General features: G+C 54.5%; 1 protein-coding gene across 5 annotated transcripts; it reads right to left on the bottom strand.

Moving 5' to 3' along the window:
- Positions 1 to 820: 820 nt before the first annotated feature.
- On the bottom strand, positions 821 to 24,354 carry TLE2 (TLE family member 2, transcriptional corepressor). 5 transcript variants are annotated; one of them, XM_077121204.1, is made up of 20 exons: positions 24,060 to 24,354; positions 23,851 to 23,948; positions 23,492 to 23,555; positions 22,980 to 23,024; positions 21,056 to 21,118; positions 18,724 to 18,798; positions 18,300 to 18,483; positions 17,947 to 17,966; positions 14,187 to 14,294; positions 12,868 to 12,912; positions 12,049 to 12,198; positions 8,857 to 9,037; positions 7,941 to 8,101; positions 7,249 to 7,325; positions 6,267 to 6,516; positions 5,692 to 5,939; positions 5,455 to 5,602; positions 3,756 to 3,906; positions 2,944 to 3,020; positions 821 to 1,119 (listed from the first exon to the last, which is right to left on the bottom strand). In XM_077121204.1, the coding sequence occupies exons 1-20, from the start codon at positions 24,081 to 24,083 to the stop codon at positions 1,012 to 1,014; spliced, it is 2,277 nt and encodes a 758-aa protein (XP_076977319.1). In that variant the 5' UTR covers positions 24,084 to 24,354; the 3' UTR covers positions 821 to 1,011. The 5 variants fall into 5 exon arrangements, with proteins under 5 accessions (XP_076977319.1, XP_076977323.1, XP_076977322.1 ...); XM_077121208.1 differs by having other exon boundaries at positions 8,899 to 9,037; XM_077121207.1 differs by having other exon boundaries at positions 17,947 to 17,963.
- Positions 24,355 to 24,747: the final 393 nt, after the last annotated feature.

The following is a 24,747-nucleotide window of genomic DNA, read 5'->3' as shown; positions in this document are numbered from 1 at the left end:
CAGCATCTCTGCTCCCATACCCACCCCCCAACCTCCCATCCACGTGGCAGCTTCCAGAACACAGATCCAAAGATGTCGTCACCTCACCCCTCCCCACGCCAGCTCATGATGTCTCCAAGGCTGGAACTGCTCAAGCTCCATTGGAAACCTCATTCCAGAAGGACTTTGCCTCCTAATTTCCACGAGTCCAAGCTCCCCCGAGCCTCTGAGCCTTTGCACAGCCTTCTCTCGAGCTTTTCGAATGTCATCTTCCATTCTTGAGCTCTCAGCTTAGCCATCACCTCCCCTGCTAAGCATGTAACCTTGTGCCAAGCATTTGCTGATCATCCCCAGGCCTCGTGGGAAGTGGGCCCCCCGGAATTGCTCCATGCTCCTCTTTCCTTCCCCAACCCCTCTGTACTCAGGCAGTGTCTCAGGGTGATTCTGTGCAGAAAGCCAAGCACAAGAGATGCGTGAAACTTTGAGGCCCGAGTGTTGACAAGCAGTGTGAGACGCTACTCCCCTGCCAGGTTCAACTGGAAGCCCCCCAACTGAGGTGGTAAAAACCTGACCCAGCCCAGAGCCCCCAGCGGCTCTTTGCAGTAGGACCTGGCAAGCCCCAAGGGCACGACGGAGAGTAAGAAACAAGCGTGTGGTGTATTAGACCACTGACATCTGGGGGGCTATTTGTTACACGGCATCACCCACCCTCTCCCGTTCATTTCTCATAGCAGTGGCCTTTCACACGGCAGGTCTCCCCTCATCACAGCGCTCAGGCAATGGGCCCCGATTCCCCAGCCCAAGACAGAAGGGCATTTGTGATAAATACATTTATTTCCCCAAGCCCCACCCCCACCCCGCCCCCTGCCCATCTGCCCTCACAGCCAGCGGGAGAGGATGTGAGTGGGGCTGCAAGAGAGCGGATGGAACGTAGCGCTCAGAGGTATGGGTGCAAAGGTGGGGCCCGGGGTGTCTGAACCCAGTGTCCTTCCCCCCAAGAGTCGAGCTTGCGTGCCAGGAAGAGGGGGCTTCTCAGTAGACCACCTCATACACGGTGGCCTTCTTGTCCCCCGAGCCCGTCACGATGTACTTGTTATTCCCGGAGATGTCACAGCTCAGGACGGAGGAGGATTCCTTGGACTGCAGGTGGGGGAGGAGGGAGAGAGGGGTGAGAGGTGAAGCAGGTCAAGGCTGGCCCAGTCCTTGGTGCCTGGTTCCTGACCACCTGGGAAGAGGCAAGGAGATTCAGACCAACCCCTACCCTCAAGGATCTATGGCCAAGGCTGGGACTCACTCAGGACTCAGGGAGCCAGGATTCTCCTGGCAGGGGGAAAGGGAGGGGGGCAAGTGTTTTCCAGAGACCCCTTGGAACAGCCTTGAAAGAGAAGGAGGTTTTGGACAGGTGACAATGCTTCTGGGAAGGGCGGGCCACCGTTCTCTCGACACCAAGAGAAAGAGATGAGATCTAAGCACCGCCCTTTCCTGGTGGCTCAGAGAGGGTGTGTTCAGGCTTGAGGTTGCACAGCACAGAGGACGGAGGCTTACAGTGGGGTGACTTAGTCCAGGGGGTGGGAAAGTTTTATCTATAAAGAGCCCCCATGGTAAGTAGTTTACACTTTGTGGGCCAACTAAGTCTCTGTTGCATGTTCCGTTTGTGTGTGTGTGTGTGTGTGTGTGTGTGTGTGAATGTATGTGTTTTAACGACACTCCACACCTACGAGGATGACTCAAATCAAAAAGTCAATCACAGGTTCAGTGGTAGAATGCTCGCCTTCCAGGCTGGAGACCAGGGTTCGATTCCCGGACCATGCCCCACCCCCACCACCCCAAAAAAAGACAATCACAAGTGTTGGCAAGAATGAGGAGACTGGAACGCTCATATGCTGCGGGTGGGAATGTAAAATTGTGTCGCTGCCTTGGAAAAGCAGTTCCTCAAAAAGTTAAACATAGAGTTATTCTCTGACCTGGCAGTCCCACTCCTGGGGGGATATGAGAACCTATGTTCACACACAAAAAATTGTGCGTTCATTATAACCAAAGGTGGAAGCAGTCCAAATGTCCACCAACTGATAAATGGATAAACAACACATGGTCTGTTATTCAGCCATAAAAAGGAACGAAGTGTAAGTTCATGGATGAAGCTTAAAAATATTATCCTAAGTGAACAAGCCAGATACAAAGTGACAAACATGGAAGGATTCCACTTGTATGAAATAACTAGACTAGGCAAATTCATAGAAAGTAGACTAGAGGTGACCTGGGACTGGAGGGAAGGGGGATGCAGGGTTTCTGTTTCGGGTTAGAGAGAAATTTCCAGGAATAGATAATAGCAATGGTTGCACGGCATTGTGAATGTAATTAATGTCAATGATTTGTGCACTTAAAAATGTTAAAAATGGGGTGGGGCACGGTGGCTCAGCAGGCAGAGTTCTCGCCTGCCATACTGGAGACCCGGGTTCAATTCTTGGTGCCTGCCCATGCAAAAAAAAAAAAAAAGTTAAAAATGGCACATTGTATGTTATACATGCATGTCGCAGTAATACAAATACTATTTTTTAATTTTATTTTATTTTTGCATGGGCAGGCTCTGGGAAACGACCCCGGGTCTCTGGTATGGCAGGTGAAAATTCTGCCACTGAGCCACCGTTGCACCGCCCCAAATACATTTTTAAAAATGGTTAAAATGGTCAATTTTATGTTATCTTTAGCTTACCACAATTTTTTCAAAGAAGGTAAAAACCAAAATGAAACAAAAGCAGGCTGCAGGATTGATTTAGCCCTGTGAACTGAAGTTTGCCACCCCTACTTTCGCCAGGGTGGGGTGGGGTGGGGTGGGGTAGGGTGGGGGGGTTGGGGGGGGTGGGAAGTGGGGAGGGCTCAGGAGGGCAGCTGTTTAACAAGCGGAAGGGGGAAGGGGCTCACTTCCCTCTCACCACTGAGGCAGCAGGGGACTCTGGGCTGTACCTGGAAAATGCTGGCTCCGTAAGGTGTCCTCCAGGCATTGAGCAAATTGTCTTTCCCGGTGCTCACGAACCACCGCCCTGGGGGAAGGCGAGCCCCGATTGCGCCATGAGGTGGGGGGTGCGGGGTGGGGGGTGGGGGTGGGAGTGTGGGGGGAGGGGAGCAGGCAGAGATGGGGCAGGCCGGGTCTGCCGGCTCCCTTTCTTTCCCGGTGTGAGACCCCCTCAGAGAGTTGAGGCTCAACCCAACCCCTCTCCTCCAACATTTTCCAGATGGTGAATTTCCAAGGCTTTAAGGGGCGTGCACCTGGCCGTGAAGAAGACGGCGCCCCCAGGATGGGCTTCACCAGAAAAAAAATACAGGACGTCCAGTTAAATTTGAATCCCAGATAATCAAAAAATAATATTTTAGTACCCGTGTGTCCCAAATATGACATGATCAGTTTTTTAGTTTAAGTATATCCCATGCAATGCTTGGGATATACTTACATTGCCATTTTTTTTTAGTATAGGTATGTCTGTGCGGTATTTGAGACATATTTATATTTACAGATTAGGACTTTTAGTTTAAGTATATCCCATGCAATACTTGGGACATGCACTTTTTTTCATGTATGTCCCATGCAATACTTGAGACCTACTTATACTAACAAGGTATTTGTTTTTTAGCATAAGTATATCCCGTGCAATCCTTGGGATATACTTATACTAACAAATTGTTTTTTAGCATAGGTATATCCCATGCAACAAATTATTTCCCTACCATAGGACAACTTAACCCCCACCCCACCCCACCCCACCCTGGGGAAGAAGTACCACAGGAGGCAAACTTGAGGGAGAGCACACAGCTCTCATGAAGATGCAGCTGGTATTTCTCCGGCTTTCGGACATGCAAGATCTCGACGTTGCTGCTTTCCATGCCCACAGCCAGCCAGTCCTGGTTGGGGCAATGGCCCAGGGAAAAAATCTGGGGGGTGGGGGTGAAAGGAAAGGGGGGGGGATCAAGGACCCCTTTCGGATGCTGGGGGCTGCCCAGCCCAGCAGGAAGGTCCAACACTCTCCCGCTTCAACCTCCACATAAGGCAGCTGGCCCAGAGCCTACAGCACAGCAGGCAACCGCATGTCGGATCATTAATATTAATCAGAATTACACGGAACCCCTGGGGCCGCACATCCATTATCTGCTCTGAGCGCACAACAGCTCTGGGAGGGAGGGAAGGAGGCGGGGAGCCAGGCGAGGACAATCGCCCACTCCCCCCCACCCCCAGCAGATGGTGGAAGCTGAGGCAGCATCTCGTTCAAAGTCACACACAGTTCATGAACAATCAGGGCCTGGGAGCCAGCACTCCGGACTCCCAGCTGGGGGCCTCTTCCACTTGCCAACACTTCCTTCTACTTGAACTTGAAAAGACTCTGTGGTCTCATCGTTCTGTGCCCCACCCATCCTAGGCACAGAGAAGAATAAGGCCTGTGCCACCCGAAGCCTCTCCGTGTCTTCCTGGCAAATATGCCACACACAGATACAACCATAATCTCGGCAGAGAGAAAGAAGACTGGGGGGCTGGTTTAAAACATTCTTAGAAATCCCTCCTAGTCATGTAGGAACTATTCTTTTATATAAGATGAGGTTCCCATGGAATGGGAGATACTCACCTTGGCATATGCAGACATATAAACAATCCACTTAACCCTTGGGAACACGGGATGGAGACTATGTCTCTGAATCCCTGATTTCCCCATCAAAGGAAACTTTAGGTTAAAGAGAACAGGTAGGCCAGAAAGAGCTTGGGAGCTACCTCCCTCTGGATGTCAAGAACAAAGGAGGGCAAGTTGGAGATAGGTTTTGAAGGATGAATAGGAGTTCACCAATTGAAGAAAGGAAAGGAAAAGCCTGTCAGCTGAACAGAACACTACATGCAGAGGTCTGGAGGAATAACACAGCATGATGTATGTAGAACCAGAGCGTGGAAGCCTTAAATGATAGGCCAAGGAGCTTGGACCCTGCCTACAAAGGCAGTGGGAAACAGGATCTGGCTTCAGACCTGAAGAGGCCCTGGACCCTGGACAGCTATGTCTTTTAGTCTGGGCTCCCCATAGAGTCCTCAATAGTCCTCTCTGTCCCAGCTCCTATATCAGCCTCCACTTGTCCCCCTAGGACAATGACTCTGTGGTAAATGGAAGCTGCCCTGTGGGCAGTCCTCGAAGAGGACATCAGGAGTTGTGAGCAGAGTCCAGGGACAGGAACCAGCTACACAGAGAGAGAAGAGCGAATGGGGGAATGGCTAGGCAAGATCACATGGGAAGAGGATCTGAGGGTCTCAGTAGTCCCAAAGACTCATGAATCAGCCCCTTCATTGCCCTGCATCTTTGGAGAATTACAGGGGACATCTGTGGATCTATTTGGAGGACCAGAAAGATGGAATTTGGTCCTGCTCTGTGTACCTCAGGGGGAGAGGAGGCTGGGTTCCCAGAGGGCCCTCCTCCACCCACCCCCGTTGAGACTGCAAGCCCGCACCTGGGAGCTGAAGTCATGTTGCTGCAGCTGGCGGCCCTCCCGCAGGTCCCAGCAACGCACGGTGTTGTCCAGGCCCCCTGTCCACAGCCGGGTGCCATAATCGGAAATGTCGATGCAGCTGGCACCATCGGTGTGGCCCTGGAACTGCCTGGAGGGAGCAGGGTGCAGGCGTTCGTCCTGAAGTGGCAGGTGCTGCCCAGGCCACAGAGCACCTACCCACAGGACCCACCCACCCACCTGACCATGGTCTGGTTCTGTAAATCCCAGACCACAATGTTGCCATCACTGCAGCAGGAAAAGCAGACCTTGGCGTCAGGACTGACCGCCAGGGCGTAGCAGGCTGGGGCCGAGGAGGTCAGCTCGGCCTTGATGCGGGGGGTGGGCGCCGCCAGGTCCCAAATGGACAGGGTGCTGGCCTCGCCGCCCACGATCAGACTCCGGCCGTCGGGCAGCAGCTTGCAGGAGCGGATATAGTTGTCCCGGTTCTGGGGCGGGAGAAAATGACCGCGCGGAGTTGGGCCGCCAGTCTCGGGTCACCCAAGTGAGAGAGTAGCCCCGCCCCTGTTGGGTTGCAAGCCCCGCCCATCCCATTAAGCCCCGCCCCCGGGCGGGCAAGTCTTGCCCGGGATTGGCCAGTAAACTCTACACCTGATTGGTCTGTAAGCCCAGCCCCTGGTTGGCCTGCAAACCCCACCACATTTACCTGTAGGCCCTACACCTGGCTGGACCGTAAGCCCCGCCCCCACCGGGCGGCAACCCCACCCCGCCACGCCCCACTAGCCCACGACCCCGCCCACCACCCCGGCCCTTACCAGGCAGTCGAGCTGGGCCACGGGAGTCTTGGCCCCCGGCTGGCCCACGTCCCACACCTTCACGCAGCCCTTGCCGCCCGTGTACACGTGCTGCGTGGAGCCGCTGATGGTGACGGCGCAGACCACCTCGCCGTGCGCCAGCGTGTGCAGCTGCCGGGCGTGCCGCGGGATGCCCGCGCCCACCAGCGCGTCCGAGGGGAAGGGCACAGGCTGCATCTGCCCGTCCGCAGACACGTGGAAGGAGTAGGCCCTGGACAGGACAGCAGGGGGGGACAGCCCGGGGTGGGGGTGGAGGTGGGGGTGGGGGGGTCAGGGCCCAGCACCCACACCTGCATCCTCCCTGGTGCCCTCAGGTGTACTTGGGGGAGGTGCCCTGAGAGGTGGAACTGTAGGGACTCTGGACAGAAGGGCAGGGTGGGTGGTCTGGCACGCGGTAAGGCCACACTTAGCCAACGCTCCTTGCACAGAAGAGTCACCAAGAGGCACAAGACTCCAAAGCTACTACCAGTTTAAATTCACTGAGATTTACAATGCATACATTTGCAGTTCCTCAAGTCGCACTAAGCCTCATTTCAGGTGCTCAAAAGCCACACGCAGCTGGCGGCAACGGGGTTGGACAGCATAAATCTAGAACATTCCCATCATCACAGAAAGGTCTAGTGGTAATTGGGGCCAGGTGACTCTTTACATTGGGAGCATCCTGGGCACTGTGGGGTGTTGAGCAGCCTCCTTGGATTCCCCCCACTGGAGGCCAGGAGCACCCCCAGTTTACAGCCATTAAAGATACCACCAGATTGCCAGATATCCCCAGTGAGCTTAAATCTACCCCTCTTGAGAACCACTGGTCTAGACTTTTGCTCTTTACATACCTCCCTCTCCAGAAAGTTCCAAGGACCAGTATCTTACACAAGAGAATTTCTGAAAAGGCAGCAGGAACCCCACCTCCCATCCCCCAGTGTAGGAAGCCCACCCTGGTACTCACGGCTTTCCCCCAGGGATGCTGGGCAGGGAGGAAGAGATGGACGAGCTGCGGAGATGTGGATGTGATTCAAATGCCATCTGCCAAAGCCAGAGGGGTATCACAGGGCAGGTGACTCAAACCCAGCCCCTGCCCATGTGACATGCCTCTGAGTACCCCCAATGTGTTTATCAGCCCCTCCCCAAGAAAGCAGAGATCCCTTCTCCCCCACTCAGATGGGAGAGCAGATGGTTTTACTTAGAAAACCCCAAGTCTCTGTCCAGGGAATCCTAGAACCCTCATGTTGGAAGGATCCTTAAGAATCCTCAATTCCATGCTCAGATTGGCTCTAGATCAGGGGTTGGCAATTTATGACCCTGGGGCCAAATCCAGCTGGCTGTCTTATTTTTGTAAATAAAGTTTTCTTGGGACACAGCCATGCCCATTTGTTTACATGTTGTATATGGCTGCTTGTGAGCTATGAGGGCAGAGTTAAGTAGTTGTGACAAAGACCAACTGAACTGCAAAGCCAGTTGAGTATGGGGGTAATTCATTTTAAGCTTGTGGGGCTACTGAGCCCTCAGATCATCTTCCTGCATGTCCTTGCTGAGCCAAGTCTCCCTTCCCATTGCCCCATTCCCTTGTTTTTGTTGCATAATTGGTTTCTCCTCCTGGCCCCCAGTTAATAATTCCTGACGCCCCCGCTCAAGACTTACCATGGGGGAGCGTCCATACATCACAGAGCCGCTGACCTGGGGGGACAGATGGAGGCTGACGTAGGAGCTGGGCACAGAGAGGTCCCCGTTGAGGGTGCTGTGGGAGCCCAGGCTGAAGGATGTGGTGAAGGGGCTGGACAGGCTCAGGGGGCTCCTCAGAGCTGAGCAAGGAGAGACAAGCGTAGGTCTTCAGCATCCTGGACCCAAATCCTGCCTTCCACTCTCTTGGCTTCCAAGCTCTGGTCCTGCATATGCCATGCCCTATCACATCTCCAGGCTTTAAAAATAATGTTCCCCCTGGCCAACATGCCTTTTCCTTTCCTTCTTCAATTGCTGAACTCCTACTCATCTTTCAAAACCCAGATTCAATGTCTCTCAATATCTCAGAAACATCCTTGTACCTCCTCCCGCTCCACAGGCTTCCCCATCTTGGGTGGTCTCTCCCATTACCCCAGTCCTGATCACACAGGGGGGCAGGGAGGTTTGGGATCTGGGCCTCCTCCCCCTCATTTAGGAGCTCCTTGAGGGCAGGTTCCAGAGCTGAGTTCTCTCTGGGACCCTAGAACCAGACCCGAGCCTGGCCAAAGAGAAAAAATATGCCCGTGGTCATCCTGATACAACTAAGAGGGAAACTGAGGGCCAGAGAGGTTGGGTCAATTGCCCAAATTCACACAGCTGGCAAATATCCAGGCCTGGCCTCAAACCCAGCCAGTTTGGCTCCAAAGCTCTTCTTTCCAGGGCACTTCCTCTGGATAAGGCACTTCCCCTCTCTGGGCCTCAGTTTCCCCATCTGTCAAGCAGAGACTACGAGGAAACTGAGGCTCTGCGTGAGTGAGCATCTAGCATGGAGTCATGGAAAGGTCCAAGGAGAGGCCAGTGCTGGAACCCAAGCTTCTTGCTTCCCCCCAAACCTTACCATATCCCAGAATCCCCAGACACCAGCAGGCAGTAGTCTCACCGACACTGTCAGTGGAAGGTGTGGGCTTGGCAGCAAGCTGGCGGAGGTGGCTGGCTGAGCTGGGCCCAGGGGTGGAGGCGTCCTGGGGCGGGGAGGAGTCACAGGACTTGGAGGCAGGGGTGCTGGTGGAGAGATCATTCTGCAGAGCAAAAGGAACGACCGAGTCTCACTAAGCAACTGGCACCACGTGGTCCGGTGGTGCGGTCAAAAGCTGGCTCAGAGAAGGAGGCAGGTACACCTGAGGGTCTGCAGGTGCCAAGGGAGGTGGCTGCCTGTGTGCTGGGCTGTGTCTTTGTGTTTTCAGGGATGCACATGCCAGAAGCCAGTGGCCTGAGCTCCAGGGCTGCAGGGGAGGTGGGGGGTCACCCATGGGTGTCTACATTATCCGAGCCCCAACTGAGCACCTGAATTTAATGGGCACACAGCATTTCCCTCCCCCCTGCCCCGGCACATGCCCAAGCACACCCACACACTCTCCTGTTCCAGGGACCTCTGCCCACAGATGATGTCGTATGCAGTGGCACGTGAGGAAAGAGGGCGTGGCCTGAGGTGGGTCTGTAACAAGGGCACACCTGGTGGGGGGTGAGGGAGGGCCACAAGGGGACATCAATGTGCTGCCTGAAATAAGGCACAAGACCAAGTTAGAAGCGGTCAAGTTTCTCTAAGTTTCAAAAATGGGCCGAGGATTTGAATAGACACTGCTCAAAAGAGATCGACAAATGGCCAGGAAAGCACAGGAGAAGATGCTCAATGTCATCAGCCATCAGAGAAATGCAAGTCGAAACCACAAGGAGACACCCCTTCACATCCACTAAGATGGCTATTACATTAAAAGGAAAATAGCAAGTGCTGATGAGGACCTGAAGAAACAGGAACCCTTGCGTGTTGCTGGTGGGAATGAAAAATGGGGCTGCCACCGAGGGAAACAGTCTGCAGCTCCTCAGGAAGTCAACCATAGAGTTGCCACATGACCCGGTGATTCCACTCCAAGGTATAGACCCAAAGAACTGAAAGCAGGGATTTGGACAGATATTTGCACACCACTGTTCATCGTGGCATGATTCACAATTGCCAAAAGGTGGAAACAACCCAAGGATCCTTCAACAGATGACCGGAGAAAGACCATATACCCAACCAGTCAGTGAAATATTATTCAGCCGTGAAAAAGGAATGCCATGCTGATAGATGAGACAAGGATGAGACTTGAAGGCACTGCATTGAGTGAAAAATAAAGCCAGCTACAAAAGGACAAATATTGTATGATCTCACTGATGGGAAAGAATAGAATTGGCAAAATTCAGAGACAGAAAGTAGATTAGAGGTTACCAGGGGCGGGAGGGAAGGGGACAGGGGACTATTGCTTCATGGGTGCAGAGTTTCTGTTTGGTGCAGATGGAAAAGTTTTGGTCACGGATGGTGGGGGGGGGGACAAGATACCATGAAGTTTATCAATGCCACTGAACTGATCCTGTGAAAGGGTAAAAATGGGAAACGTCGTGCTGTATACATGGTACCATAATACAATTTTTTAAAAAATTAAAAATAGAATCAGACACTTGGGCTGGGTTTCTGAAGCAGGAGAGACGGCACGGGGCACCTCCAGGTGTTCCTCCAGCACCTGGAACAGGTGGAATCCTGCTTGCCACCCCCCCGCGGTGAGGGGAAAGCGGGGGGGGGGGGGGGGGGAAACCTGACCCTCCCGACCCTCGGGATGCTTCAGAAGCGGGGGCCGGGTTGGGGAAAGCCGCATCTCCATTGGGGAGCATGCTATCATCCCCAGCTTCCTATCACCAGCTCCTCTACCTTTTAAAAAAAAAAAACCAACTTTACATCCTCTTCTCCTGTCGGCTGCATCTCTCCATCACTGGAACACACAGTGACAGCTGTGCTCACACAACCCCCGAGGGCCGGGGGACCAGGCCATCGGTGGGGACAGAGGGCCCCGTGGGGGTTGCTCCATTAACACGGAGCAGCCCCTCCTCCTTTCCACGGATCATGGGGGGTGGGGGTGGGAGGAGGGCACTTAAGATGGAATGTGAGCCCCAACCTTGGCAGTTGCCATAGCAACCTGCTGGGAGGGGAGGCCTAGAAACCAACACAGTCTACAGGGGTAAGTGCAGGGCAGGGGACTGGGGAAGATTTGGAGGTGGGAGGAAAGTGGGGGGGGAGCGAATGGCGGTGTGCAAACGAAGCGAATGCCGGAGGAAGGGGCTTTTCAGTGATCCATAGATGTTAGCGTGAAACTGATTCGCGTGATGAGGAAGTTGTCCCCATATTAACTCTCTGGGGCTGGTGGGTCTCCAGTACACCCCCCCCCTCACACACACACACACACACACACACACACACGCACACACATAAGGCCTGAAGTTTTGTGGCCTGGGGGGTTCAGCCTCAGACAGGTGCCCAGTTGAGGGTTTGGCTTTTACCGTGTTTTATTTTCCATGAGGATTTTCTATTTATTGCAATTTTCCATTTAAGGCAGGAGAGCCAAAGTCTTTTTTTTTTTTTTTTTTGCATGGGCAGGCATTGGGAATTGAACCCGGGTCTCCGGCATGGCAGGTAAAAACTCTGCCATTGAGCCACCGTCGCACTGCCCCAAAGTTGCTTTTAATATTAAACAAAGTGACTCAATTTAGGGAGGACAGACTATCTCACAAAAGTAGAGATGGTTAAGGAAGACAGTGCAAAAAAACAAAAATCATATGGGAACTGGTCAAACGCAGGCTGGTTTCTTGTGGCCTGATGTCTAATGTGGTAGTATCTGTTTCTGGACCACCACCCCCATAACAAAGTGAGTTTCAAGGCCCTCCACTACTAGTTTTTGGCACACCAGGATTAATAAAGTGAATTTCAAGGCCCCCCCTTACCAGTTTCTGACCCCCCAAGATGAACAAAGTGAGTTTCAAGGCCCTCCCCTTCCAGTTTCTGACCCCCCCCCAGGATTAATAAAGTGAGTTTCAAGGCCCTCCACTACTAGTTTCTGGCACCCTAGGATTAATAAAGTGAATTTCAAGGACCCCCCCATTACCAGCTTCTAACCCCCCAAGATTAATGAAGTGAGTTTCAAGGCCCTCCCCTTCCAGTTTCTGACACACACCCCCCCCAGGATTAATAAAGTGAGTTTCAAGGCCCTCCTGTACCCCTTACCATGACAAGCTCCTTGGCTTTGGGGAGCGGGGAGCCGAGGCTGGAAGCCAAGGAGGCTGGGCTGTCCACCAGGTCCCTACGGGAGGGGACGCAGATTGGGGCCTTGCCACAGGGGGTGGTGGCCGGGCTCGGGGGCTCCGAGGGTTGGTCCTGGGTTCGAGGAAGTGACGGTAAGTGGGGGGTGAAGTGAGAGGACAGGACCTCGTCTCTCTACCCCTGTTGACCCCCAATCCCGACCCCCCACTCCCACCCCCAGACCAGGCGCCCGTTACCCACTCAGCCTAGAAGGCCCATCACAGACACATGAGCGGAAACGTGGAGGGGCTAAAAGTGGGGCAGGGAGGCTGGAGCTCCCTGGCTCCCCTCATTTTTAGCAATGTGAATGCCCCAGGCCTCAGTTTACTCATCTGTCACATGGGTTAAATAACCAGCTAAGCAAAATGCTTAAAAGTACGAAGTAAGGCTTTAATTTCGTTGGCCCAGTGAACAGATGGGGATGCGTGAATCCGGTGGCGGGGTGGGCTGCTTCCCCAAAGTCACATAGCAAGCCAGGACCGAAGCCACTGCCGCAGCCCAGTTCAGTGTGCGCTCCCCTGGGACTCAGTTTCCCCCACTGAGCTACAGAGAGGTTGGTCTGATGTCGCTTGGCACCGTTCCCCCAGCCTCGGGGTCCCCATTCCAGGAGACGGAGAGCCCCTCTCCCTCTGAGCCCCCCATTCTGAAAAGCCAGCCACTTGCTCTCTCCTGAGACCTCCTAACTCCCTCCGTCAAAGGGGTCAGACAGGGCTGGAGGGGGGACGAGGCAGGACCACTACTCACCTCATCCACCACCAAGTTGTAATCGCTCTTGTCTTCGTCGCTCTCCTGGGGGTGGGGGGTGGGGGAGAGGGGGAGAAGAAGGGGAGAGAACTCATCTTGGCCATGCCCCTGTCTCTGCGCCCTGTTACATCTCCGGTGGTCCCTGAGGTTGGGTCAGGATTTGCATTTCCCCCATTCAGAAGGGTGGGGGGCTTGTGCACCCCAGGCAGGGAGGGCCCAAAGAGGGTGGAGGTGGAGGAGGAGGAGATGGAGCTGAGCAGCCTGGGCCTCAGTTTACCCCTCTGTGCAGCGTGGGGATGGGGTGGGGAGGTGGCAGTGAGGTGCGCTGCCCGGGAAAGCTGGAGCCTGGGGTCCCTCCTCACCTCCCCCTTCGCTCATAGCCCACAAAGCCAACCAAATTCTCAAGTATGTCTGTCTTGCTCATCTGTCTGTCCATTCACCCCCACGGCCCCACCCAGACCTCATCCTCTTTGTCCCCCTGCTCAGGCTCCTGGCGTCCAGTCTGGGCCTGCCCTGGCTACTTCTGCAGCCTCTGGGAGAAAGACCAAATCCCTAGCTCCCCTCATGGGAGGCAGAAGCCACCGGGGGTGGGGGTGGGGAGGGCACCCTCCCAAAACTTCCAATTTGAAGTGAGAACAGGAAAAACCAAATGCACCCAGCCGGTGGGTTTTCTCGAACCCCCATATCCAGTTTTTCTTCTGTTGTTGACATTTCAAAAAAAAGCAATCATGTAAAAACCCATGATTGGGAAGCTTCTCTGAGGAGCTGCCAAGAGTGTCCAGTATCCTCCCAGGCTGCAATCAGCCGAGACCAGTGGCCACCAACTGTCCCTGCGGAGGGGACAAATGTTCCCCAGCTGCCCACAGACCTCGATCATGGCCCCCCTTCAGTCAGGCCCCTGGGGTGTTGGAGTTGAGACCACTGGGGGGCAGGAGTCACTTCTACTAGGAAGAAGGTGGTCCCAGCACACTGGGGCGGGGGCAGACAAGGTTTCCTGCAAGAGACAGTGTTTTTGTGCCTTGAAGGAGAAGTAGGGTTCTGAGATGTAGCGGGGAGGAGTGTTTCAAGGGGAGGCAATGGTTGGTGCAAAGGCCAAGAGGCAGGAAAAGGGACACAGGGCCCAGGGGCTAAAGGGGCTCAGAGCAACTAAAGGATTAAGGCTTGCACCACAGGCCTCTCCTGATTGATCGGTGCCCTGTGAGCAATGGGGAGCTATGGAAGGTTCTAGTGTGAGAGTGTCGTTGACAGAACTGAGCCAAGGTGAATCTCAGGGGCTGCACTGGGGGCAAGTCCATGCCCGGGGTGCCCACCCTACTTACATAGGGTCCTGACAGGTCCTTCTCCTCTGCTCTCTGCTTCCCATTGCTGTCCGGGCCACTCAGTCTCTCCTCTTCCACCAGACTTTCGGGGGGCGAGGGTGAAACACTCTGCAGAGAGAAGGGAGTCAGCACTCCGGGCCCCCAGACTGCAGCCTGGCTCCAGCCAGAACCAAGGGTCCTCGTCATTGCTTTTAGAATCTGTGCCTCAAGCTTCCCATCTGAGACATGGGACTTCCAGAGGGCAGACTCAATGCAAACTTCTCAGCAGATATGGGCTCCTCCAGACCTCACGGCATGTTCTTCAGCCACGGAAAGGAACGGAGACCCACGCTACCAGGTACATCAACATCGAAGCCATCGTGCTCGGTAAAAGAAGCCAGACACCAAAGGACAAACGCTGCCTGATCTCATTTGGATGAAATGTTCAGAATAGGCAAATTCACGGAGACAGAAAGTAGTTCAGAGGTTGCCAGGGGTTGGGAGGAGGGGGGATGGGGAGTTAAGGCTTAATGGACACAGAGTTTCTGTATGGGGGAGGGAGTGATGAAAAAGATTTGGTAATGGATGTGGTGATGACAGCACATTATGTTTACAATGAATGTCACTGACTCGCAGACTTAAAAATGGGTAAAGTAGCAATATATGTTACCATAAGTGTTTTTAAAGAGGCAAAACAAAAGAAAACCAAAACACAGCAAGCTGGCAGGGAGCAATGGTTAATTCCATGGGACAGATAGGGAAACTGAGACCTACAGAAGGGCAGCGGCTGGCCCCAGGGAGTCAGGGCCCAGAGGACCCCCGCCACCAGCCAGCTGAAACCCCATCCACCCAGAATGCTGATGGCACAGCCCCTGAGGGTGGGAGACAGGGACCCCAAGGCAGGGCGAGCAAATAGGCCCTTGGCCAGTCGTTCCCCTCCATGTGACTCTCAGGCAGCTTTTTTCTTTTTCTGGGCCCGTCTCCCTATCCATATACGGGACTGCCCAAGCATCAGATTCTCAAAAATTTTAGCCATGGAACTCTTTGTCCAGCTGAAGTCTTACCTTGGAAAGTTAGCAGACAGGTAAGAAATCAAGAGATACTTGGGCACATGTGCAAAGGAACAGGGAACAGGCGCTGAGACTCAAGGTACATTGAGCAAGATGGGGCAACTGGGAAATAAAGTGTGGGTCAACCATAGGAGGAAAAACGGTTTTAAAAAAAGAAATATGAGCCCTCAAGGAAAACAGACACTACGCATTACTGAAATGAAAAGAGCCAGCAGCAAAATAGTACATAAAGAGGGACTTTGCCTGGGTTCTAATCCCAGCTTGGCTTCTCCTTTGCTGTGTGACCTGGGGCAAGTCGCTTAACCTCTCTGTGTCTCCACTGCCTCGACTGTAGAATGGGGGATAATCACAGCATTCACTCCTAGGGCTGCCATGAAGACACAATGAGGCAACGGCCATGGAATGCATAGTATAGGGGCTGGTACGTCACCTCCAAAAGAATCTCATTTTTGCACAAATAAACAAAAAGACACAGCAGGGTCTCCCCCCACCCTTGGCCCTAGTGATCTTTGGGGCCCGGCATTTTCTGGGGTGGGGCTGTTCTGGGCATTGGAGGGTTGTGAAGCAGCCCTCCCAAACTGTGTAACCAAAAAATGCCTCCAGACATTTCCTAGCACCCCATCGGGGGTGGAGTGGGGGACAGAATCACCCATTTGAGAACTGCTAGTGTACAAGCATAGAGAAGGTTCTAGAAGGTAACACCAAGTTATCCATAGGGGACACTCTGGGGGGGAGGGGAGCAATTGCCAGAGAGCAAAGAGGTGGGAGGAAAGAGTCACCTTTTGTCCCTGTCTAAATAGTCTGAATTGTTTACTATAAGGAACCTCCTCTGTTACAAAATTTAAAAAGAAAGAAAGAAAGGAATGTGCGTCCAAGGGCAGGAAGATACCGGGGTGAGAGTGACCGCTACATAGCTGTTGATCATGCGTGAAAGTGGAAATATCCAAACGGCCCATTAATCGGGAACCGGACAAACAGCCGCTAGTGCAACGTGCCCTGTGGAGTTCCAAACAAGCACGACAAAGCATACCCATCTGTGCAAAGCGAAAATAAAAAGAACTAACCAGGTCTTGGAACATCTTTTATAATAAAACGTGCACGGGTGTGCATGTGTAACACGTAACACGTGGGAAGATAAAGGGAGTGGGGGGAGAGCCCTGGAGTGGGGGGGGATGAGGGGGGGGTGATAGCTGATCACAAGAACAAGCAAAGGCAGGGCCCCTTTTCTATGCCACTCTGTTCTCTGTATGCAATTTGTTATACCAGCACAGAAGGCCTTTTGTGATGTGGAAAAAATCCAGACAAGCGGCAACACTTGCTAATGCACATCCACTGCTTCCGGAAACGGATTCTAAGGACATGTTTGCAGCCAGACTTAAAGACAGTCCCATGAAGATGTTCACCGCAGTGTTATTTATCTCAGTGAACCAGACCTGCTGATTCAAAATGGTCTGCAACACCTCTCAAGTGAGAGAGGCACAGGATGGTGACCTACCTTTCTCCCACTTGTATTAAATCCATATGTTTGATTGCAACAACTGGGAATTTTGAAAGGGACACACAGAAATGCACCAGGAGATCAAAATGGGAGGCCAGACTTTCCTTGGTTCAGCACATTTTGTTCTACTTGAATTCTGTTTGCTACATTGTTTAGTCACTTCTTTGCTTTCTAGCACATCCTGGAGCCTCCAGCATTTGCCCAGGGATGCTGTCCAATGGGGAAGCCAAGCCACTGAGCACACTTCTTTGAGCCCCTGAAATGTTTCTAAACCAAAACGAGGCATGTTGCATGGACAAAACACACACCTCATCTCTGAGACTTACTTAAGATGCAAAGAATGTATGACAACTCAGGAATAATTTTGCCTCCTGATGACATGTTGAAAGGATAATATTTTGGAATATACATCGTGTTAAATAAAATAGACTACTGAAATGAACCGCGCGCTCAGTTCTTTTAACTTTTTCTTTTTGGACATGGCTACTGGAAATTTTTACATTGCATAAACCTTGTGGCGGTTGTTACACGAGGCTACACGTAACAATGTAAAAACTGCATAAAGCTATACAGATACACACACCAAGTGCACGGAAAACTGATGAATAATGCTTAACTCTGCAGCTTATACCGATACCGGTTTCCTAGATTTGCTACCTCTTCAGTAGGATGCTATGATTAGATGGTGACCAACAGGGGTGAATGAAATTCACACCCCTGAATTGTATACCTGAAAGTGGTTATAACAGAAAATACGTCATATGTTAGTGTGCATGAAAAATAAAATGTTCTTTTAAAGTTTTCATCGGGGAGTGCTGGGTAAAAGAGCATTCCTTGCACATTTCTTTTCAACCTCCCATGAATCTACAGTTATCTCGAAATAAAGCGTTGTTTTAAAAACCACTGACTTTTAAGGTCAGAACCCTAGTCGATAATGTACTGACTGGAAGGTGGAGAAATTAATGAATGGAGGGGTGGAGAGATGGAAACTGCGGGCAGACAGACGTTCATTTATTCAATCGCAAAAAAGGTCAAGATGGAAAAAAGTTAAATAAATGAGCCTCTAGCCCTGTGGGTGGTGCCACAAAAAGGCTCCAGTCCTATAATTTGAACATTGGCCTTCAGGTCTCATCAGCCAGGAATACCAAACCACATGCGAACACAATGCAAACGCTGCACCAGGGGGCCAGTCCCCAGAGACCCCTCAACTTACCCTGCTCGGAGCTCTCTCTACTGGCAGATTGCAGGTGAGATAAAAAAGGGAGAGAAGGCAAAAGAATGAGGATTTTACAATCACGTGGTGTCCAAGAGGCCAGCCCTCTACAGTTTATAAAGCTTCCCAGCTCAGAACCTCCCTCATCCTTCCAACTTTTGTAAGGAGCAGATTATCTACTTCCCCATTTGGATGGATGACCAGAGAGGGTGAGTAAACTCTCCAAGACACACAGCCAGTCGGGGGTCAGGATGGCCATTCATTCCCTCCCACCTAGATGAGTTTGGAGCTTTGGTCCTCTCTGTATCCCCGCACCCCGGAATCCCTGCCCAACGCCCCACCACCACACTCACCTCGGGCCCCCTCAGCCTCCACGCCAGCCCTATCCTCCTTCGCAGCGGCCGCCAACTGAGCCTGGGCGGCCAGTGCCCCAGAGAGGGCAAGCAGGCCCGTGGCACTGCCCCCCACCAGCCCAGCCGGGCGAGGGGTGAGGGGCACAGGGGGGGTGTGGTGGGACAGCGGCTGGAGCTGCTGCTGCTAGAGGGGAGAAGGGATGGGCCAGGGGCAGGCGGCGGGGGGGGTGGGGGGCCACCCACCCATCCACCAGTGCCCCCTGGCCCAGGTCACAGGATGGGGATGGAGGGTGGTGCCCCTGGGGTTTCCAGGGAAACCAGAGCCCAGGCCAGGCTCCTGCCCGCCACCCCCAGCTTTAGCACCCGCTGGGTGCCAGGTCCCCAGGGTGGTGGGTTCCGGGACAGAGCAGGGCAGAAGGCTCACCCCGATGAGGCTGTTCAGCTCCCCGATGGTCACCTGTTTGGCCCGTTCCACAGCCTGTAGCACCTGCTGCTGGTGCTGGGGGGGGGGGGGCAGGAGGGGGCGGTCAGGGGCCCCCCAAGCGTCCACAGGTGTGCCTGAGCCGCCGCCCTGACCGCCTCCCCCCTTATTCTTTCTCTCTCTTTCCCTCTCTTTACTGGTTTCAATTGTGAAATAAGCAAACATAAAGAAAAAGAAATGCAACATATATATGCAGTTAAAAGGAATCATTATTAATCAGGGTTTCTCCTCCTATCGGGCCGGGTCCTTCTCTGGGGTGAAAAGGGCATCCCAGGTACTGGGGAGAGTTGAGCAGCCTCCCTGAGCTCCCCCCACTCAATGCCAGGAGCACCCCCTCCCCAGGCGTGACAACCACAAATGTCCCCAGATGTCATCCAGTGTCCCCTGGGAGGAGAATCACCCCCAGTTGAGTGCCCTGGGTTGGGGGGAATCCACTGGCCCCCTTTTGCATCCCATAATCATCCAACTGCTGATGTCTCACATTTAAATTCACAAACCGAGTGGGGAGGGAGGTGAACCCCAAAAGCTGGGGAGGGGGTGTCACCCTGGTTTATACCGTCTCACCCATGAGGAATTTATTATGGGGTACGGGGTGAGCTAGGGTTCGAGCTCAATCCTCCCCCCACCCCCACCAAAAATAGTACCACCTCGGCAGTGCTATAGATATTTTGAGGTGGGGGCGTCCCCTGCATTGGGGAGTGCTGAGCAGCCTCCCTGGGCCCCCCGCCTCCACTCCATGCCAGGAGCTCCCTGCTGCCCCTCAGTGGTCACAACCAAAAATGTCTCCTGGGGGCCAAACTGCCCCCAGTTGAGAGCTACTATCACAGATCAGCCCTTCCCCAGCCTCCCTGTACCAACTGCACAGCTCAGGAGAGAGAACCCCACCACCGCCACCCCACTCCGTGCCCCCACCTTAACACCCTCCCTCCCTCCCTCCCCTGCCGGCACCATAATAATTTGTTCTTCTGTGTCATTTTACCACCTACGATCACATTCCTGGGCCTGCTTGGATTTGCCACTGTTGAATACTTTCTAGGTTCTCTTGCATCTTTCACGCAACGTTACATGTTAAGCTCCGTCCACGCCATGGTGCCTGGCTGCAGTGGGTGCAGCTTTCAAGATGCCAGAACTTTCTGCGGCAGTGACACGCTCTCTAGCAGCACACTAAGAAGCCCTTAAACGTGGCCAGTGTACTCGAGGAATGGGCTGCTCCGTTACATTTAATTTAAACGAGCACACACTTAAGCAGCCACATCTGGCTACGGGCTGCATTAGGGCGTGGCCCAGCCGTACCCCAATTGACAGGGCAGCTGAGTTCTTATTCAGATGCCGGCAGGGACACCCTGTGCCTGAGAGTGTACGACAGGCCCCGGCAAACTTTTCTAAAGAGCCAGAGAATCAATATTTCCATTTTTACAGGCCAGGTGGTCTCTGCCAGAGACTGCTCCACTTGGCCGTTGGTCAGTGTATGGGGAAAGCCACCCGGGACAAGACCGAAGTGAGTGGGTGTGGCTGCAGCCCAATAAAACTTTATTTACAAAAAAAGGTGAAGGAACAGATTTGGCCTGCAAGGCTGAAGTTTGCCAGGATCCTTACCCTTTCTTTCCTGGGGCCACCTCGTCCCTGCTACTGGCCTCAGATTCTCTGTGTCCCACCGGGACCTCTCCCCAGCCCAAAATTCCAGAAGCCTAACACTCAATTTAAACCAAATTGAGCAACTCGCCTCTTGTTTGGTCTCCTCTGCCCGCAATTTATCCATCCCCAGGCAGAACCTGTCCTCACATCCCTCTGGAGACAGATGCTCTAGGTGGAAGCAGGTACAGCCAGTGCAAAGGCCCTGAGGTTGGCGGACACCCGGGGCCTTCTCACAAGGGCTGATTTTGACCAAGTACTTCCTAAGCACCCAGGCATCCAAGCCCTTTGCACATATTAGCTCATCTCAACTTTATAAGGTGGAGAAAGAGAATTACCAGAGAGGGTGAGCAGCTTGCCCAGGGTCACACAGCTAGGATTGGGGCCCAGGCAGCCCGACCAAAGGGCTCGACCGGGGCTGCTCAATGCTTTTCTTACCCATCAAGGAACCCCCCCCACACACACTCTTTATAGGGGGGGGGTTCAGCCAACACCTCCCACCTCCCTCCAAGCCCGCAGCCCCGGGCCCAGCCCCAGTTCTCCCAAGCAGAACCAGTGCCTGAGGCTTCAAACCAGAACTCCCCCACATCTCCATTTTCTTCCAGCTCCCCCACACCCCCACCATCTCCCCCACCCCACTCACCTCCTGGGTCAGGAAAGGAATGATCTGGGCACAAATACCACTTAGGCGCTTCACAATCTCAGCCTGGCGGGAAGCAAAAGGGGTGAGGCTTGGAGGGGGTGACCCTCAGTTCAGCCCCTCAACTCTGGGGTTACAAGCACCAGGCACAAAGCGTTGGGGTAGGGGAGCTGTCACATGCACAGGTGCAAATGGAGGAAACTCAGCGAAAACTCAGATCCTGAAGTGGCTGGAGATGGACTCATGGGCCCAGGCAGCCCCCGGTAGTTCATAAACCAAGGGAGAGGGCCCGAGCCCCAGGTCCCATCTGGGCAGGCCCTTCTCTGGGTCTCCTCTGCAACCTGGGGCCAATCTACCCATCTGGGGGTGGAGTGGAGGGCAGTGGTTTGAGGCAGCCATGCCTGGGTCCCACCTCAAGGCAAGAAACAAACAGGAGGTCTTTTCATCTCAGACAGAGTCTGAGCTGGGGGTCCCTCAAGGAGGCTGGAGAGAAGCTGCCTGGGTGGGGAAGGAAGGAGGAGCACGTGGCATTGCCATGTGTATGCTCCCCCCCCCCCCCGACATGTGTTTTGCATCTGCTGGCCATGTGCCATGTGGGGTCTGTGTCTGAGTTTGACCTCTCAGGCTGCTTTGGACAAATCTGGTGTGTGTGTGCGTGTGTGTGTGTGCACTTGGCTGGAGGGTGGTATATCTTCCATGTATAAGTCCGCCGTGTGTTTCTGGCACATGTGTCTGGATTATGTGTCCATGTGTGTACCTGTATGTGTGGTCAGGCCCCATATCAGCCATGGGGGTGTCTGGCCAGACCTCAAAGCCCCAGGAACTGTGCTGGCCGGAGGCCGGAGGGAGGAACACAATCGGTCAGCCCCCACCTCTGCTATCCTATGCCCCTGCGCCCCTGCAGGGGGGCAGTACCAGGATGGGGAGGATGGCAGCTGGACGGAGAGAAGCCTGGTCCCTGCCCCATGCCCTCCACCCCATAAAAGGGGTCTAGTCCATGCACCCACATGACCACACCGTGCTCCAGGCAGACAAGCCCCCTTCCACCTGGATCAAACCAGTAGACCCAAGAAAACATACCAGGGCAGGCATTCCCTGATCCCGGACATCTACCTCTTGTTATCCTTCACCTGGAAGTCCCAAACTTTGGCTCTGACCATTGATTCTAATATGCCAATGGACAGAATCTAAGGACCCATCAACATCAGAACCTTGGGTCCAATAGGATCACCTTAGAAACCATCAAAGAACCTTGAGCTCAGTCCCTGAGTCTATCTCAGGACATAAGGGTCAATCTCAGAACCTCAAGACTGCACTCAGGAGCTTGGCAGGAGTCTCAGAACCGTGTCCCTCACACCCTACCACTGAAGTCAACCTCAGAGCCTTGAGGACAGTCACCGAACCTTCAGATCTATCTCAGAACATTGAGACCACACTCAGACACTCTGTGACCGCTCTCAGGACACGGGGGTCAAACTCAGAACCTCGAGGACACTCATAAAACCTTCATGTCTGGCTGAGAACCTTTAGATGACACCCAGAAGCTCGGGAAGAGTCTCAGAACCTCATTCCATTGGGGTTCGTCTCAAAACCCTGAGAATAGTCACAGAAAAGTCCTGGAGTCGTAGTCAGTCTAAATAATGGCATCAAGTTCAGAGCCTTGGGTTAGTCTCAGAACCTTCTGGCCAATTCCACTGGCATCAATCTCAGAACATTCAAAACAGTGAACCCTGAATGTGGGCCATCTCAGACCCGCAGGATACCCAACTTCAGAATCTCAGGTCTCCAAACCTATCTTCCCTGGTCGTCCGCCAGGACAGAAGTCACCTCTAGTACGTCCCTCACCTAGCAGTTCAGCAGTCTCTGCTGGGGCTGCCTGGGTCCCTCCTGCAGTTTCCACACCCCCACCCTCCCGGCGAAACCCTACCTGTTTATGCATCTCAATGTTGAGCCCATACGACATCTCGTAGTACTGCAAAGAAAAAACCAAATTGGGAAAGACCAGGATGTCAATATATATCCTGGGCTGGGGTCTTCCAGGGGCCCCCAGACTGGGGGAGTCAGAGAGGGACACTGAACCTCTCAGCCCCAAGGGGTGGCAGGAAGGGAGCCAGAGGAGGAAGTAAGGGCTCCCATTGGAGAGACAGTGCCCTCCACTCTCCCCGAGCAGGGGGGGCAGGTAGGATGCGCCCAGACACCATGTCCCCTCAGAGATGGACATGCAGAGAAATGGGGGGCATCCTTCTCTCCTTGTTCCGGGGAGCTAGGAAGACTTTCCGAGCCCAATTTACAGTTTGGGGAAATGAGGCCAGAGAGGAGCAGCCTGGGCCCGAGGTAGGGGTGTGTAGGGGGGTCAAGATATAAACCGGAAGATTTTCACCCACAGCCAGTCCCCGTCCCCCCCCCCCACCCAACCCTGGCACCATACACCCCCCTCACCATGACATAATGTCTCTGCATTTCCGTCTTCTCGCTGGCCAGCTTCTCACACTCTAGCTTGAGACTGGGGAGGAAAAAGGGGCATGGGGGTCCCGCTTGCTCTTGCCCCACCCCACCCCCAGCAGGAGCCCCCCCCAGACCCCATCTGGCCTCTTTTCCAAATTGCTGGCTTTTGTCCGCTCCCTCCCCAGCAGTGACTGTCCCCCCTCCCTGACACCTCCGTCACCTGCGTTTCCACCTGGACTCCTTCCCGTCGCCCCCCAGGGGGCCCCGCCCCCGCCGCGCCCCGCCCCGCCCCTCCGCGCGCCCCGGGGTTCCCAGGTGCGCGCTCGCGACCCTTGGGGCGCCCCCCCCCACACCTGTGGTACTGAGCCTGAAGGAACTGGAATTCCTCTTTGATCCGGTCGCAAATCTCCAAGATCGAAAACTTGAAGGGCTGGCTCGACTGCAGCGGGGTCTGGGGTGCGGGAGGTGGGGGTGCGGGGGGTGGTGGTGGAGAACGTCCAGGTCTGAGTGTCCGGACGCCCCTGGGGGCCCCTCATCCCCGCCGCCCGGGGTCCCCACTCACCGGGTGCCTGCCTTGGGGGTACATCCTGCCGATCCGAGAGGGCCCCCCACGCTGCCGGAGCTTGACAATATCGGGGAGGTAGGGGGGAGCCCCGAGGCGTAGGGGTGGGGGTATGGGGGGGGAGGTGGAGAAGCCGGAAGGGAAATTGCCCGAAGAAAGAAGAAGAAGAAGAAGGGGGGGGACCCCGGAGTCCTCGGCGCCCCCCGAGCGCGCGAGGGGGACGCGGGGAAGGAGCGCGGGGGGCGCCGGAGCCTCCTCCCCCGACCCGGGCGCGCGCTGGGGTGGCCGGGGAAGCGGTGGCGGCGGCCCGGGGCGGGGACTGGGGCGCGGGCGGCCGCGGCAGCCGGCGCAGAAGGTCGGGCCGCGGCCGGGTTTCGGTGGCGGCGGCGGTGGTGGCGGCGGCTGTGCGGGCGACGGGCCCCGCGCGGAGCCGCCTCCCTCCGGCCCGGCTCGGCCGGGAGCCGCGGGCAGAGCCGCCTTAAGGTGGCGCCGCCGCCCCCACCCCCACCCCCACCCCGCCCCCCTGGCCCGCCCCCCCCACAGCCCCAAGCCCTCCGCGCCAGGGCCCTGGGGCCCCTGCTCCCCACCCCAACCCCGCCCCAGGCTGTGGCGCTCCGGGAATCGCACACCCCACACACACACACTCCCTTTGACGGGCAGGTAAACTGAGGCTCGCGTCCAGTCCTGC

This window comes from Tamandua tetradactyla, chromosome 11 (assembly GCF_023851605.1).
Source record: "Tamandua tetradactyla isolate mTamTet1 chromosome 11, mTamTet1.pri, whole genome shotgun sequence".
Taxonomy (NCBI): domain Eukaryota; kingdom Metazoa; phylum Chordata; class Mammalia; order Pilosa; family Myrmecophagidae; genus Tamandua; species Tamandua tetradactyla.
Note: the sequence above shows the minus strand (reverse complement) of the source record. Positions and strands in the feature narration are given on the sequence as shown.